The sequence below is a fragment of the Varroa destructor genome, unplaced genomic scaffold (assembly GCF_002443255.2).
Source record: "Varroa destructor unplaced genomic scaffold, Vdes_3.0 BEIS01000001.1, whole genome shotgun sequence".
NCBI lineage: Eukaryota > Metazoa > Arthropoda > Arachnida > Mesostigmata > Varroidae > Varroa > Varroa destructor.
In genome coordinates, this window is record NW_019211454.1 from 3,025,277 (window position 1) to 3,041,195 (window position 15,919).

Consider the following 15,919-nt stretch of genomic DNA (forward strand, 5'->3'; position numbering starts at 1 on the left):
ACAAAAGTGAATTTAGACCTAGCGAAGCATTTCTTCCACCTTTGTTTTCATTTTAACATTCGTTTTTTCTTGTAAACTGCAAATTTATTCATGGAATAACATTTTAAACGTACATTTCATTGGTATCAATACTTCAACTGGATTTATTGTCATTCTATTAGATACAGAAGTTCAGCGGCGCTTGCAAACTTGCTTATTCTCACAGAATCAGCATGGGAAACGTAAATACCGTACACTTTTATATGCCTATTTAGCACAGACTAAATAGGTAATGCACAATCTTATTGTGATTAGCTGGAAGATACAGAACAGATGCATATATAACACAGCAAACGTTCGAAGAGTAACCACTTTTGGGTATTGCATTGGATTGCTTCTCATCGCCGAATGCTGAATTGGACTTACATTCATTGGAAACCAAGCAACGACTTTAATAGATTTACAATTTTTGTGAATCACTTTAACCATCAAAATATTTGTGATAAAATTTTTCAATGTATTTTTTAATACTACTTTTCCGACAAGAAGTTAAGTTGATAGTCTCATATGTATCTCATCTACAGATCTTCCGCTCCATTTTCCACTTGAGCAAATATCCCAGTTTGGGACCAATGCTAGACAGATGTATTAGCCTAATAGTCTCGCATTACTAAATATGAAAAGCTGTACATCATTTATAGAAATCTATATATAAAGTGATTTTTCATGGGAAATCGCTTGTTGCTATAAACAGCTACTGCTCCACGTCCTTATCCGTATCTTCTATGAAGCGTACGTATTTTTGATCCGAAGTCTTTTCTTCAAACACTAGAAATGTTTCTGTCAAACTTTTCCCTCTGTTATTGCGTTTGCCGACAGCTTTCCGTTATCTTGAAAATTGTCATTTGCAATTATGAATTACGCAACGATTAGCTTTTTCAGGTGACGACTTCCAATCGAACTTCATATATCAGCACGTTTTGTTGCAAAATCGATAAGACTAGAGGTCTGCGTAGCCGATATCGGTTGTCCAGTTATAAGCACTATTGAAGAATATGCAGTTTTGTTAATTTTTGGTGTAACCAGCTAAAATATAAAACTAATTATACAAATATTTAACATTGGTCATTGTATAAGTATAGAAAACAGAATGATCTCTTACCACGTAGATATTGTTCCGAGAGTACAGCTAATTGTTGTTTAATTGAGGTGCTTAAATCAATTTTCACTCACTTAAAACGTAACATATAATGCGGGCGTTTGAACACCGAATCCTGACGTCGGCTCAACGTCATTTGATTCGTCTAATGCATTTCCTTTGAAATTTGAATAACACAGTACAAAATAGCAACCCATAGAACATTATTTACTATCGGATGAGCCTGCTCATCAGTATAAATGAAGCCAGTTTTTGTCCATTTTAACGATACGGGGTGTACAATAGCCGTTACGCCGAACGTGTGCGTTTTCGTCTACGGTGCTTAGGTATATCATTAGCACTGCGTTTGCATTAAAGTGAACTAATAAGGCCAGTATTTTTTCTTCCCTGTGCGGTACCCTTTGAAAATCAGAAGCGAATCTATAAGACTTGAAAGTTAGAATAGGATTTAGACTAAATAGCCAATTTCTCTCTTTGTAAATGTTTCTAAAAACCTTGAAATGTTTTTATTTCATTATTCGAATTCCTACGCAACAAATACTTTTCCTAAGGAAATAAAATACACTAAATAGTCGGTTTTATTGACGTTCAGGCGCGAGCTCAAGGTCCCTCCTATGCTTATAAACAACGTGCAAGTAATATTAAAAATGTGTCCAATTCGAAAATCATCTACACTCGGAACACACGCTTTCTCAATACACGTTTGAAAGACAAGTGGATATCGTTTCTCGCTAACATATGTAGGACGCATTCCAAAAGATTAAACCCAATTTGTTTGATTTCGTGAGAGAGGAATACTTATTAGTATAATTTTTGGTTTTACTTTTTTTTATTGGCTTTGACGCAGCGTCATTAATCGCAGATAAGAATCACCAAAGGGAGCAAAGCAAAGAACATAAGTACCCTCAATCCTAAAGCAGAAAATTGGTCTTCTGTAGAAGAAAATAAAGACGGAAGGTATAAAGCCTTAGCTAACGTATGTTGTCTACGAGATACCCAGAGCAACCAGATTTGATTAGAGCTTGACACGATGTGTACTAAATGTTTACGCGAATAAAGTGCTTGGTCTTAACAAGCTTGCAATAAATACCCAATGTTAGTTAAAGAAAAAGACATTTTCTAATTAAAATAGCACTTTCAATTGTTTTGCCTAAAGCGTATACAATTTTGTGAAATAGTATTGCTGAAGGTTTTGCGATACTTGAAACTCTCGTTTTCACGACCCGAGTAAAAATACATGAGGTAATCATCGAGACAAAAATCAATTCCTCAGCAAGTAAACTCTGAACTAAACAATTTTCACGAACTAATATTTTGATAATAAAAACTTGTAGCAAAACAATGGTAATTGAAAATTCGCATACAAAGGGGACCACAGTACACAAAGAGCACCGTACGGCTGCAGTGGCAGTCGTTATACCCACCAAAAACCGACTAGACAGACGAGATCAAACGTTGACAACTATGAACACTAGTACAATAGCTAATACACAATATGTATAGTACAGCATATTGTATACGACAGACATGTATACGATAGTTAAATAGCGGCAGTACTCCTGTCAAGTGCCATTTACTATCATGGCGTTGATAAATCATACTTGGCTAACCGCGGATCGTTGTCGAAATCCAAGTTGTGCGCACTTAATTATGGAAGTGTAGTTATGTCACCATAACAAATGATAAAAAATTTATAAGAAGTCTCAACAGTTTGCTCAAAGCTGTAATGATGAGTACGCATCGAAGGGTTTTCTAGATAAACAGGAAATGCATAATCACATATATTAAGGCCACGGTGCCAATCATGACGCCATTTAACGTATTGAGAAAAGTAAGCTTTACGTTTGTAATTGGATTTACTCAGTGGTGCAGTATATCAAACTATGCTCACTTGACATTTTTTTGGCATCGTTGTAGTCTTTGGTTGTAAGGAAGGTTTATGAATTTTACTGATCCCTTCTTTGCGTAACACTCTTACAGTATACCCGTTAATCACGACATTCCTCGCTTTAGAAACGCACGTCCCATGCCACTCGAAGCAAATCTCTCCTTATGTGAAGCTCGAAAATTAAAGGAAATCTAGACACTTAATTATTTACTGAATTCAGAATAAATAAAGGAAGGACGATATTTGGCACCCTAAATAATTTTATTAATAGAAGTTAGTCGAGAGATTGTGTGTTGTGACATACGACTATTATTATTATAATATTATTACAATTATTCAAGATCAATGACAATAAGGCAAAATGAAACGAGTGCAATTCATTCAATTCTAACACGCTTTGACCAGCAACGTCAGTGTTACGTTCAACGTTTCTGATCGTCCAGTTCTGAGCTCTTCATTAGCATCTAGGTGACACGCCCTGAGTTCGACCTAAACGCACGTGTGCCTTTCAGGCTATTAGTACCTTCGCAAAACGATAAGACACCTAGACAGTCCTAGGCTGGAAGCTGTCTTTCCGGTATTTTTCTGAATTAGCTTGATCAGTGGTGACAGCTATATTTCTCCACAAAATCGCACGTTTGGTTGCTTCTTTATACGCAGCCGGAACTCAGTGACAAGTATTTAAGTTGTTTAATTTGCTAATTTTAAGGTACACTTAATAAAAAAAATGATGATTTCTGCCGCACTTTACGCCTATTATCAATCACGCTCGGTTTACCGCATCGAATATTGAGTGAGACCATATAATACGTAACGCACTATACACTACAATATTGTATATATAATATATTATATATATCATATAATATTATATATAACGCCTCTACTTACTGTTGAGCGCACCGTAATTGACGTAATTATTGTGTTAGTAAATTAACTTTATTCAATTGTAAGCGATAAACCTGGAATGCGCTTTCAGTTATTTTAACAGCGTACGTTATAGTAAAATTGATTTCATCTACTGGCCTAATAAACAAGGAAGCTTATTACGTGTGGAGAGCATATTTAGTATATTTGCTGCCTGTCTAGTTTTAATAAATGAATCATATAGACAACTTCCGTCAGACACTGTATTTGTAAGATCACAACAACCGAAAGGTATAGCGAGGGATACATAATCCACAGCCACATTGCCCTTAAAAAAATAAAATACGTTCTATCGCTCAAAAAAGGTATGAAGGTAACAGAGACTAGTCGACAGTATTATTGAAAAGAAATTTTTCAATAAAACCATCTGCTGTTGACTGTGCCAGGTTGACATAGAGCAGATAAAAAATATCCTGCTTCTATGGTATCATTTACGACGACAAAAGAAGTTGATACTGCTGAAAAGGTTTTGCAATACCTCATTCATAAAAATGTATAATGGGGAGCCAAATGTTAGAAAAAATCACACATGAGATATTCGGAAGGATGCCGTAAACTAATAGAACAAGCCATTTTGCAAAGAACCATTTTAGTGGATAGAGCCCATCTATAGTGCGTGCAGCGTTTCGTGAAATGCCATAACCTAAACATAAAACCTTGTCATATATACAGCAGAGTAGTTGTAGCTATGCTTTGATGAAGAAGGTCTAGAGGTGATCTATATCCGTTTAGAGGTGTACCAGTTAGCAGATACTCAATTGATTAAGATAATATCAGTTTTCTATACTTTTCTAATTCTTCATATAATTCCTACAGGAAAGATAAAAAAAAATACGCATACGCCGCAGTAGTATGATTGCCGCGTGCATAAAATGAATGACATTTAAAAAATCTACCCGGAATATTGTGCGGCATTTCATTTTACACTAAGCAGGTAGACCACGTGGTTCATCCTTTGTCTTGTTTTTTGCTCTTTTTACTAATAAAATAAATTGAACAGCGCTCAACAATTTTATCACTATCCTTGCAATAGAAACATTTCGGTTGACAGCATTGTTTAACTCTAGTAGTTATCAAAAGCATTATTTCAAAGCCACCAAATGAATGCTATATTTATAGACGATAAGATTCGGTAAAAGTAACAAATTAAACACGAAAACTGTCGCTGCATTTCAATATGTAGGAAGCGCATGCAATGCAAATATTTTGCAAAACATTAATTGGTGCCATAAACGTTATATTCTGCAATACATTAAAACAAACAGAGTCAATACAAAAATGATTTATTCTCTACACAGACGTTATCTTTATACACGAACCTAGCCTATTTACATATTCGACTTACTAGGGTATTTGATATGCTATTTACAAAAATATCATTGAGGCAAAAAGGCAATAAAAAAAAGTTATTGAAGATATAAGTACCAAGTTTTAGCGACCCGAGGTAATTTGTTGCGAAATTGCCGAACTTTGCAGTCGAGGAAAAGTATAGCCAATCTGATAAACTGTTCAATTTGTTGAAGCTAACGAGGTTTTTGCCTATCAGAAAGAAGAGATCCCAAAAGAATAAACGTAATAAAAGGATTCCCAAAACCGAAGAAACAGTGACAGTTGTCTACTCGTGACCGACTATACATTACGCGGCCCATAACTGAGGTAGGCCAAGATAAAGGTTTACGCGTTTCATTCAGAAGAACAAAGGTAATTTCCAAGCATCTGGAGCAGTAAGTAGAAACGTAAAACATTCACGCAGTTTTTAATCTAGTTGACCACTCAACAACTTGAAGTACAGTTCAGTTTAGCAAAATCTATATCTAAAAGATCGTGCAGACACCCAGTTATTACGATTCAGTATTAACAATATAGTGTGTATTGCAGCGCATAAAAAAACCCGAGATCCGAATGTTCAACTTTAAAACATGTACTGTACTAGTTTGAGCTGTTCAACAGCTTCAAGGCGATGACGAAGATTGATTCTTCGGAAGAAAATTGGACAGTCAAGCGAGATGCAATTCTCTACGTCCTGCCGTCCCGTGCACCCTTGGCAAATGGCTAGTATTCGATTAAAATCATCTTCTAGGTCACGCATTTTGCTCTGGCTCACATACACAGCCCTCTGACTATCTGACTGGCAGCCCTCGCAGATCCGATTCACACACGGTTCTGAACGATCGCATATAATACAGCGGTTTACGTCAAAGTATTCATGAACCATAGTTTTTTTTACGCCTTCCTTACTTGACGGCACTCGGAGATTTTTAGGTAGTTGGTGATACCATTCCGCTGTTCGGACTTTGAGCAGGGCACGATCCAGTGCAGGGCATACTACTCGCAGAATATAGTACGTTATATTTGGTCTCAATCGACAATCTTGGATCAGACGATCCGGATGCGATACCAGATCTATTATCCGCGATTTATCCCAACCTTGCGTCACGATGTACGGAACTCGTTCGCCAACTAAAGGTTCGGCACGTGGGTCATCCATCTTTAGCAGACGCGCCACCTTTAGAACGGGTACACAGCTGTTTTTCTGGTAGTACTTAGCGCCATTGTATTCTTTTGCAAAAATGTATCGATGAAGCCCAAAATGTCCCTTTAGCATTAGCTCAAAGCTTTTCTGTACTGTCTTCTTAACCGCATCGAAGTTTTTTGTATCGAACAGCGTTTTAATGGCTTTGTCCAAAATTACTTGTTGAGCCTTGCAGCCGTCACGGCGAACGAGCTCAATCCCCTTGGCGTCAAGCACTGGCTCGTTCTGATCTTCGCTTTCAAACATGTATCCAAAATAACGCTTCTTAGTCTCCAATATACAAGGCAAATAGACTTTTTCAAACTTGAGCTTCATCGGATCCGGGAACATAGCTGAAACGCGATCTGCGATATCCCTGCCGATTCTAAAGGCTTCAGCTTTGTCACGACCCCTTAACAAGATAAACATACTATCTGTATCACCGTAAAGGACATCGGCGCCCCATTCCGGCGTTGTATTGACAATTTTGATAGCGGTCTCAAGAGACTCTTTACCTTTGCTTACAATAGAATCAGCCAATTCAACCAACGGCATCCGGCCTGAATAGCCAGCCGCAGTATAACCATACGTGACATTGGCAATCGACTTTAGTCCGAGTTGACGCGCGTCAAGTATGCGATGAAACGACTTGCTTTTACATTTCTTCATACCCTTCTTAACCATAATACGGGTATTAAGAATTTCCTCGACCAATTGAGGTAAGATGCCTTTTCTGATGTGATGTTTTGCAAAAATAGACCCTGAGGGTGAAATAATAAGATCATCTTTAAGCTGTAATAGCTTGTTCTTATCAACTAAAAGATCTGAACAACCAAACTTGATTGACTGGGTTCCCTTCACTATATCCTGAACTTTTCCAAGACATGTAGAGAAACAGTAATTGTAAGCGATCATCACAGATGGATAAAGTGACTGAAAGTCTAGCACTACCACTGGGTCTGTGTAGAAATTTGAATGCGGCTCCATAACCAATGGAATCCACTCCATCGATCGCTGCAGGTTTCTGTCAAGTACTGTAGGTGACAAAGCAATGAAGCCATCCCGTCTCGTTGACCGGAGCATCATGGACTCTACTCGAAATTGTGAGCCCCGACTTAGTACTTCATAAAACTGGATGCCATAAATTCGAGCCATTTCACAGGTCTTTGTGTAAATCTCAAGCTTGGATAACATTTCCAGGCATCCGACGCATCTTTTTACATAATACGCAAGACTGCGACTAGCAAGTAATTCGTCTTCGTACCATTCTCGAAGCGTTCTCCAAGCAATTCTAGATTCTCTCCGATGTAGTATATGGAAGTACACATTTTCAAAACTATAACTTGTTAGTGACAGTTCTTTTCGTAAAATTCGCCACACATTTAACAAGACTCGGCCAGTGAGTCGATACTCCCAAGACTCAAAGTAGCGTTCCTTATCTGAATCGAACCTTACGCCAGCTGTTAACTCTGGCGGTTGTGCTTGTGGCTGACAGGCAGACTCCTCAGTTGATACTTCAACGGCTACCCTAGACAGAAGTAATTTCGGATTCATCTGTAGAGCTAGACACCGTTCAATAAGGAAACCCCACGATAGAGTATCAGTTTCGTACCCAAGAATAATATCTGGATCCCATTTAGCCAGTTGTTCCGTAAGCTTCATAATCAGGTTAATTTCACTGGAACACCTAAACAACTCTACACTGTTAACTATGCCAATCTCTGCAAGTAACGATCTTCGTAATGCTGTGTCACTAACGCACCCGTCATAGATAATTTTTATTTGTATAACGTCACTTTCTCCCGGGAAGTCTTTGTGTAGTGCGAAAATTACTGCCAGTATCCGATCGAACGCAGGATCCGGTTTTAGGTTACCCCTTGTCGCACAATGAACCTCACACACTAACGATGTAATCATCTCGTAGTATCTCTCAGTCGTTTCTGGAGTCCCCCCAAAACTATACGCAAACCGAAGGTCTTGCGTGAGCGTGTCGTTTGATGAATGCTGACTAATAGTTTGATCTGGCTTTGTTCCTTCAGTATTCCCGAAAGTTCGACTTTTCTTACGTCGTAACCACTGCAGGATCTCCTCAACGGCTGCAGAACGTTTTTTCTGCGGCAAGTCTTTTAGAACGTCCCACCTTTTAGGTGACCTTGTGGGAGTCTCTTGGTCCTCATTAATTGTGGCTATAGTAATATTGCCAACCATAGCTTCTTCATCAGAGGAGACGTCGTTATCTATGAGCTTTACCAATGCTGTTTCCGATTGTCTGAGGGAAGCACTGGGAGGAGCAGTCGAGGTCGTCAAGTGGCTAATTCCCGAAGTCGATGGTTGCTCAATCTGAAATACATTAATTTGCGAAAAAAAAATTCAATTTACATGGAGTTTCTTTGGATATCCAACGCCTTTTACACCAACATTGTTAGCCATCCTTGCTATATATTACAGATTTTTGCGCTGCTATCGATACATTCTGTTAATTGTTTAAAAGAGACACCTTGCATATTTTTCTTCAATCGCTAAATAAACTACTTAAGCAAAAAATTCAATGATGAGATAGCACAAGTGAACTCGTAGTGCTGTACTATCTTTTAAAGTTCTTGCAAAAACCACGTACTTACGGTGTGCTTTAATGTCGATCATCATAGTAAAGACACTCAAATTTCCTTCATACATAGAAGACAGTTAGTACAATAATTCGATCTAAAAAAAGGTCTCAACCTGAAGGCATACTCAGCTATCGGATCTCGCAATTAGGGTTTATATTTTCGGGACGAGTATCAATATGGAAAGGCTTAGGGCTCAACAAAATAAAAACGTTAATATTCGTGCTAAATTCACTTCAAACGTTGTGTGAAAAGGATATAGAAAAAAATCAAGAAGCCTTACTTTTCCGCATATCGAAGGCTCCTTAGTCTTTACTTCTTCTTTGACACTCTCTTCATCACTCGCGGGCACCTCGATAAGAGTCTCTTCATCAGAGAAGATAACACTACTGTCACTTTGAATCTGTACCTGTTGTTCGTGCCTGACTGGCGAACCTTCCGTGTCCTCACGCATTGCAGCAAGCTCCGCCAGAAACGACTGGGTAGAATTTTCTGTATGTGTGCTTTCAGTATCCGAAAATAATGTAGAGACAGGTGTTTTTTCTGATACTGATGAATCTTCTAAGCTGTTAGTATCTTGCAGTATATCCTCCGAAATAATCTGAGACATTTCAGCTGATTCTCGCTCGTACGATTCATCATCATCAGCGCTTGGTCCCTGAAAAAGTACTGAATCAGCTTCTCCATTAAGCAAATCTGCCGCAGCATCAAGGAGAGTATCCTGAAACTTCACCTGGCTTTCTTGAGATAAGCCTTTCTTTGCATCAATCTCATGTTCGGCCTTATCGGGTGCATCAAATGATTCATTTTTTATGCCCTCAGCAAGATTTTCTTGTTCTTCAATCGGTATACCGAGAAATTTCCACAACAGTTTTCTATACGAAAGTTCCCTCTCGCTTGGGACTATAACGCGTTGTATTATTGTTGTATCCAACTGTGCGACTTCGCTGAGTCGCGGATCCTGCCAAATTGCCTGTAAACCCGGGTTCATTTCCACCTCCTCCACCTGATTCAAGATGTCCTCGATGACGCAATCAACTTCCACTTGGCAGCACGTTTGCTTTGTAAGTGTAGAACTTGCACTTCCTGTTGGTTTTTCACTATTAATTCGAAATTGGCATTTACCGATATGCAAAAGATTCATACCCTGTATTTGATTGTCTATCATAAATTGTAGATTAAAGGGAATGTGAGCCTCGAAAACAGGCATGGGACTTCCTACTTGTCCAGAAGTAATAACCTCTGATGCACGTTTGATAGTACGGGGATCACTGAACGCTATCTGAAGGAAAACTTCTTCATCAGCGTGGTAGCTGTAATACGAAGAGGATGACTCAATTAGATCAATTATAGGTTATTCAGCATTGTCAACCAGTCGAGGGAAAAGAGGCTCTTCACTAATCATTTTTGCATCCACGAATAGACATGGACTATTGGCACTTATACAATGTGAATCAAATACGAAATGTAAATTTATCTGAAGAACGTTGAAGCTTCAAAATAATTGTTTTTCATTGAAGAGTTTTCGATGGGCATATTGTGTACTTACATGTTATAGATAATCAATGCGGCTTGAACAGTTTTGCATTTGAAAATAACAATAAAAGGCTACTTGTCGCAAACATAGTGTATTTGTATTGATTTTGTGCGCCCATAGTGAACATCCCACAGTCATTTTTACCGTCTACCTGAGATAAGTAGCTTAACTATGCTTTGCCTACCCATAAAATTTTCGTCCCTTAAAGAAGGTAGCTTCGACAACACGGTGCCTGGCCACTTTCGCATGTTCATTAAGAGCTTTCTCCAAAGCCTCCACAAAGGTGTTCTTGCGCCGATCGTCGGGCACATCGGATCCCATGGCTATGCACAAATATGGGTAGACCCGATGTATGTGCACACAGACCTTCCGACCTTTATTCTCTACATCGATTCCGAAGACGCGTAGGACAGGTACCTGCATATATTTAGTCACATTTAGTTCTAGTTGTCAAATATTGGCTAAGAAACTGAAGTTGTTTATGCAGATAAAGACCTTTCATTCGTAAAAGAAAACACTCAAAAAAGAAAAAACATCATTTCGTTACACATGGATTTTGGTGATTTTTACAAGTCAACGTAAATTTCCTGACTGATAAGAATCGGGTTGTCAATGATGATGCGCTATAGAGAAGATTTCATGAAATTGTAAATTTAAATGTTCTGATTAAGTTAGGATACAACACACAGCAGTTCTATGGCTTTCGCATCTTTCGGTATTCTTTAGTATTCATATTCAACGCTCTACCTTGTGGAGCTGCGTTTTTGTTGCCGAAGCGAAGGTTTCGTCGAGCCCAGGGACTGGGTCGGTCTGATAACTGTCAACTATGAGTACCGAGCACGAAAGCACCCCTAACCTGTAATCACAACTAACATTATATATATATATATTAAATTGATTTGCGAGTCGCAAACACCGCTAATGTTGGAATCAGCTTGAAGGTGGCACACGCAACATGGTTAGCAACTAGTTTTGTTTTGTAAAGCTGAAAATATAAATCTGGATTCCGTTTTGCGTATACCCGAATATAAGGGAAGAGTTGTAGGATTGTTATGTAACTTTGTAGGAGCCAAAAGATATAATTTTCTAATTTGCCTCCAAATATTTCAATCACGCAGGCCACAGGTGAAAAACCTTAGTCCGCAGAACATAGCGAGTACTGTATACTCCCTAAACAATGTGGAAATACGAAAATATCAGTTCCAACGATTGTCTATATCGGTTGTTATGTTGTTGGTGAGTATATTCGCAAAACACACGCACGCGCACGATTATGTCTCGATGTAAATGAAACCATGATTTTTTGTCTATTGCCAAAAAATGATGCCACCATCTGTAATATGGTTCCGCTGATTGGAATCGATCCGTCCGCATAGCTTCACATACTGCGTTTTTATACATATAAAGTTTATTCACATGAAATAATCTTTTCGAATTTAACGCAAGTTTTTCAACTTAATACTTTAGTGTAAAAAGTAATTTCATCACTTTGAAGATCTTTTAAACACCGCAAAATATAGTTAAGCATCGGCATAGGTGCTCTAGATTGACGGAAAAGTTTGTTAGAAATCAAATAAAAAATAGGCATGTTTATTTTGTTACTTTAGAACGACAATGTGCCAATTTAAAATGCTACTATAATGACTGTTTGTTCCAAACATTTTCTTTTTTAACCTTTGTTTGCCATACTTACGAAGTTTGCGTCACAGACGTCATTGTGGTGGTACGGGCATAGCAGTATAACACCCAAAGCTGGTGCCACTGTCGAATGGGTAAGTCAGCGCGATTTTCTATTTGAATACGAATATTAGATTTGAAAGGTTGTGCTGAACTTATTTACTGATAGGTTCGGCAATCATCGATTCCGAACACTTCTACTCTGAAGTTTACCCGCGCAGAGAGTCTAATAACCGAACAATATTCCATTGCTGCTTCAAAATGATTATAATTTGTCTTATCTGAAATTTAGGCTTTGTTTAGCTCTTCTGTTTGTGCTGGACACGTTCGGATTTGAGTAATTATTCAAACGGTAAAGGCGGTTCTTTTCAGCAACGTTGCCTCACTGGCAGAATTTCGAAAAGATTTGGCGCTAACTTCGCGCGTTTGTTCCCGGTCAGTCCATCTCTGAAAGAAAACGAAAACAGGTAGGTCAAAACGAACTCGTGCAAATACCGTGGGTCGTTTTTGGCTAACGTCGAATAATATTACCTTTGTTATATCAGAGAATTAATGTGATTCAACGTCATGCTTAAAGGCCGTTCTGAACGACTTAATAGGTTTTCACTGTCCCTTGAAGGAACACAATAACCTGTTGGCAAATTTATTCTACTTAATATGATAGTGGCGGCATCTAGTAAATTATTTAGAAGTAAAAAAGGAGACATAATAATGATACATGAGGTGAGTATAGAATGGAGTTCATAGGAAAGCTGCAGTAAACAAAAAATCATGGTTCTTCCGTCATATCTAGAGGATATGACACCGGTTCGAATGATCCATTTCGTGTAACGAAGAAGAAATGAACCTGAAGAAGAATGAAGACAATAATCCATCATATATGCTGTAATATCACGCAATACAATTTACAAATCGACTTTCGCATTATCAAACTGTAAGTTGTAGTCGTTCGAGGACAGTCGCGGGCCAACTGAAAAAAAAATAGTTTTTACAATGTGTGACGTACGAAGATCTACTGATGCCATTCTACCTCGGTTACGAGGTTTTAATGGTGAGCTTGAAGAATATAGATTTTAGCTTGTTTGTTTAATATAGGTATTTCTGAAACACGACGATAGAATCATATAGACGTATGTTACTAGTAGCGTCTCGAAAATAGTTTAAGAATTGCCTATCATTTGGGGCAACTTACATATACGCTTTACCAGAATCGTCCGAGTCGAATAACTTAGCTCGTCGAAATTTGCAGGTTGCAGAAAGAAATTTGTAATTTACACTCATAGTAATCTAACGAATTAAGTCACCATAATGACATCTGTATAGAGCGATGTAGGATATGATTTGCTGTTGTCAGTTTTAATCAGCTAATAGATAAATTGGCTGTACCCACAAGATGGAGCAGTGAACCTTTGGACTAAATGGTGGTCTAAACTCGCATATCGAAACAACGCTTGGAGTAGTGCCGGACGCTAGAATTCGCAACATCAAGCTTTAAACAACTAGTTCTAGCTTGGAACAAACTAGGAGTGGATTGGAGAATACTCCACTGAGTAACTTCTTTTGTCCTTCAGAATTAGGCCAGTAGAAACTTGATTTATTTCGTTTCGTCTTCGAACCAATGAGGAAACGATGTAATGCATTCACATAAATGGATTTGACACATTTATGCTCTGTAGTAAAGTTTTACGTCAGCTTATTTTCATAACGTGTTTCAACAAGTGTTTTAAATCAGCTGTATGCGTTACGCAATTGAACGAGCCAGACGCCCATACGGATTGACATTTGGAGTATGTGTATAGTGAAATCTCCCCTGGCTGACACGCCTTCTAATCTTTGCTATGTGCATTCATATTGCTGATTCAGATTCTAATCGCAGGTCTACGAAAAGGAAATATTTTTGTTTATAAAAACATTCTTTATACCTCATCTTATAATGACTCTCCTGCCTACAAATAAATATCAACTCTACAAAAGATACAATATAGCAGGGCACCGAGCGCTATTCTCTCATGTAGTCTATGGACAACTCACATGTTCCGATACAAGAGCCACACTTAACCGTCTACCGAATTTGTTGGCGTGTAATGCTTCTAAGGACGGCGTCACATGAAATTAGAAAGCTTCTGTGTGTCTACGCGTAGACAAGATATGGATGCTGCCCAAAGTATTAATGTCGGTCTTTTTCAAAACACTAGTATAATATAACTGCTGGAATATTGATTGCTTTAAATGACCTTCATTGACATTTCCATGTCAGGTTCTTTAGGTTTTTTACGTATTCAAAGAAATTTAAACGTTTATCGATTTTTTTCTCTGGTTCAAAAATGATGACCAACTATAGTATATACACTGTTTACTTTATTTGACTGCTGCATTTATAACTATACATATTTACTGGATCTTTTTTTCTGAGTTTTGTAGGTAGCCCTATTCGTAATGAACACATCTATTCGGTTAACACGGTCTTGAAATTTCTATTTTAGTTAATAATGCTTTGATAATGTTACAGTACAGTTTACGGTCAGAGGTATCGTCGATATGGTGACGGAATGATCACTTTTTAAATCTACTTATCAGCGAATGTAATTTGTCTAGTGAACTTTTGCCCGATTGGTAGATTAGCGTTATCGCATATTATATAGCGTTATCGCTTGTCATGATGGCAGTGAGCAATTATATAGCTTTAATATTTATTGACTGTGTCTAACTGCTTATAGGCTTAATTTTTGTTCGAAAATGGTGCGTTTACTGCTCCTTGAGTAGTCCTTCACATCATCAGGACATCATTGGACTTATCAACAGCTTTTCTCCTACGGTCATAATACTGTTTATAGTTATATGTATAGCTTTATCTTTTTTTTTGGTCCTAATTGCATGGACATATATACTGTAAAAGATTTTAAAAGAAGGACCACGCTATAATTTCCCTTCTCGGTCCGTTGCCTTTGACCTAGTCCTCGCTACTGCGTGTTATCGATACTTCCAAATTCATTAATGCATCCAGCTGCAATCCGCTGCTCTTATTTTTGGCGGTATCCCTTAGTGTTTCCAGCTTTGTCAAGGAAATAAAGTCATATGGATATACTTAATGGAACAATCAATGCAGTACCGCATAATAACAATAGAAACATCAGAGTCTATCCAGTAACAACAATCGATGCTAGACAAAGTTTTCTTAATAATTTTTTCGATCTTACTTGTTGCGTCGCCTGGAGGCTGTCGGATGTTTTACATTGAGCCTGTCTTTGATCTTCTGTTGTGTCGAGTGACTGAACTCGTGTACGGCCTGGTGGCTATTTGCTCGTTTTGCGTACTCGATTAGCCCACTATAATGAAAAAACTCGTATGACAATACCAAGAAGAACTTACCGCTATTACAACATGATCGAACTTCAAAAACTGGCAAACAAGCGTGGACTCACACAAAGTTGATTAATTTTATTTAGTGTTCTGCAGGCTCGCAGTTGCGCTTAATAAACATTAATCATTTAGCTGCTGCAGCGTTGAATGGGTTTCTTTTTTATAGGTAGTCTTTAGTGTGGGAAGCGCTTGAGGCAAAGCGCCGGCGAAGGTTTGAGGTCTTGTTGAATAACTGTCTTATAGCTAAATGATTGAATAATAACCAAACATTAGC

The 15,919-nt window shown here is 38.1% G+C and overlaps 1 protein-coding gene across 2 annotated transcripts; it reads right to left on the bottom strand.

The window, feature by feature from the left end:
* Positions 1-5,220: 5,220 nt before the first annotated feature.
* Positions 5,221-12,645, bottom strand: PolZ1 (DNA polymerase zeta catalytic subunit). Of its 2 annotated transcripts, none has more exons than XM_022817220.2 (5): positions 12,302-12,645; positions 11,356-11,464; positions 10,793-11,025; positions 9,355-10,384; positions 5,221-8,805 (listed from the first exon to the last, which is right to left on the bottom strand). In XM_022817220.2, the coding sequence occupies exons 1-5, from the start codon at positions 12,322-12,324 to the stop codon at positions 5,866-5,868; spliced, it is 4,335 nt and encodes a 1,444-aa protein (XP_022672955.1). In that variant the 5' UTR covers positions 12,325-12,645; the 3' UTR covers positions 5,221-5,865. The 2 variants fall into 2 exon arrangements, with proteins under 2 accessions (XP_022672955.1, XP_022672954.1); XM_022817219.2 differs by having other exon boundaries at positions 11,356-11,476.
* Positions 12,646-15,919: the final 3,274 nt, after the last annotated feature.

Bases quoted from the DNA above. Each gene is read 5' to 3' on its own strand.
- PolZ1 (XM_022817219.2), bottom strand. From the start codon at position 12,324: ATGACGTCTGTGACGCAAACTTC. The intron at 11,026-11,355 runs GTAGAGCGTTGA...AAATATATGCAG, and splicing joins CAAAAACGCAGCTCCACAAG to GTACCTGTCCTACGCGTCTT. The intron at 10,385-10,792 runs GTAGGCAAAGCA...TTCGTATTACAG, and splicing joins AAGGGACGAAAATTTTATGG to CTACCACGCTGATGAAGAAG.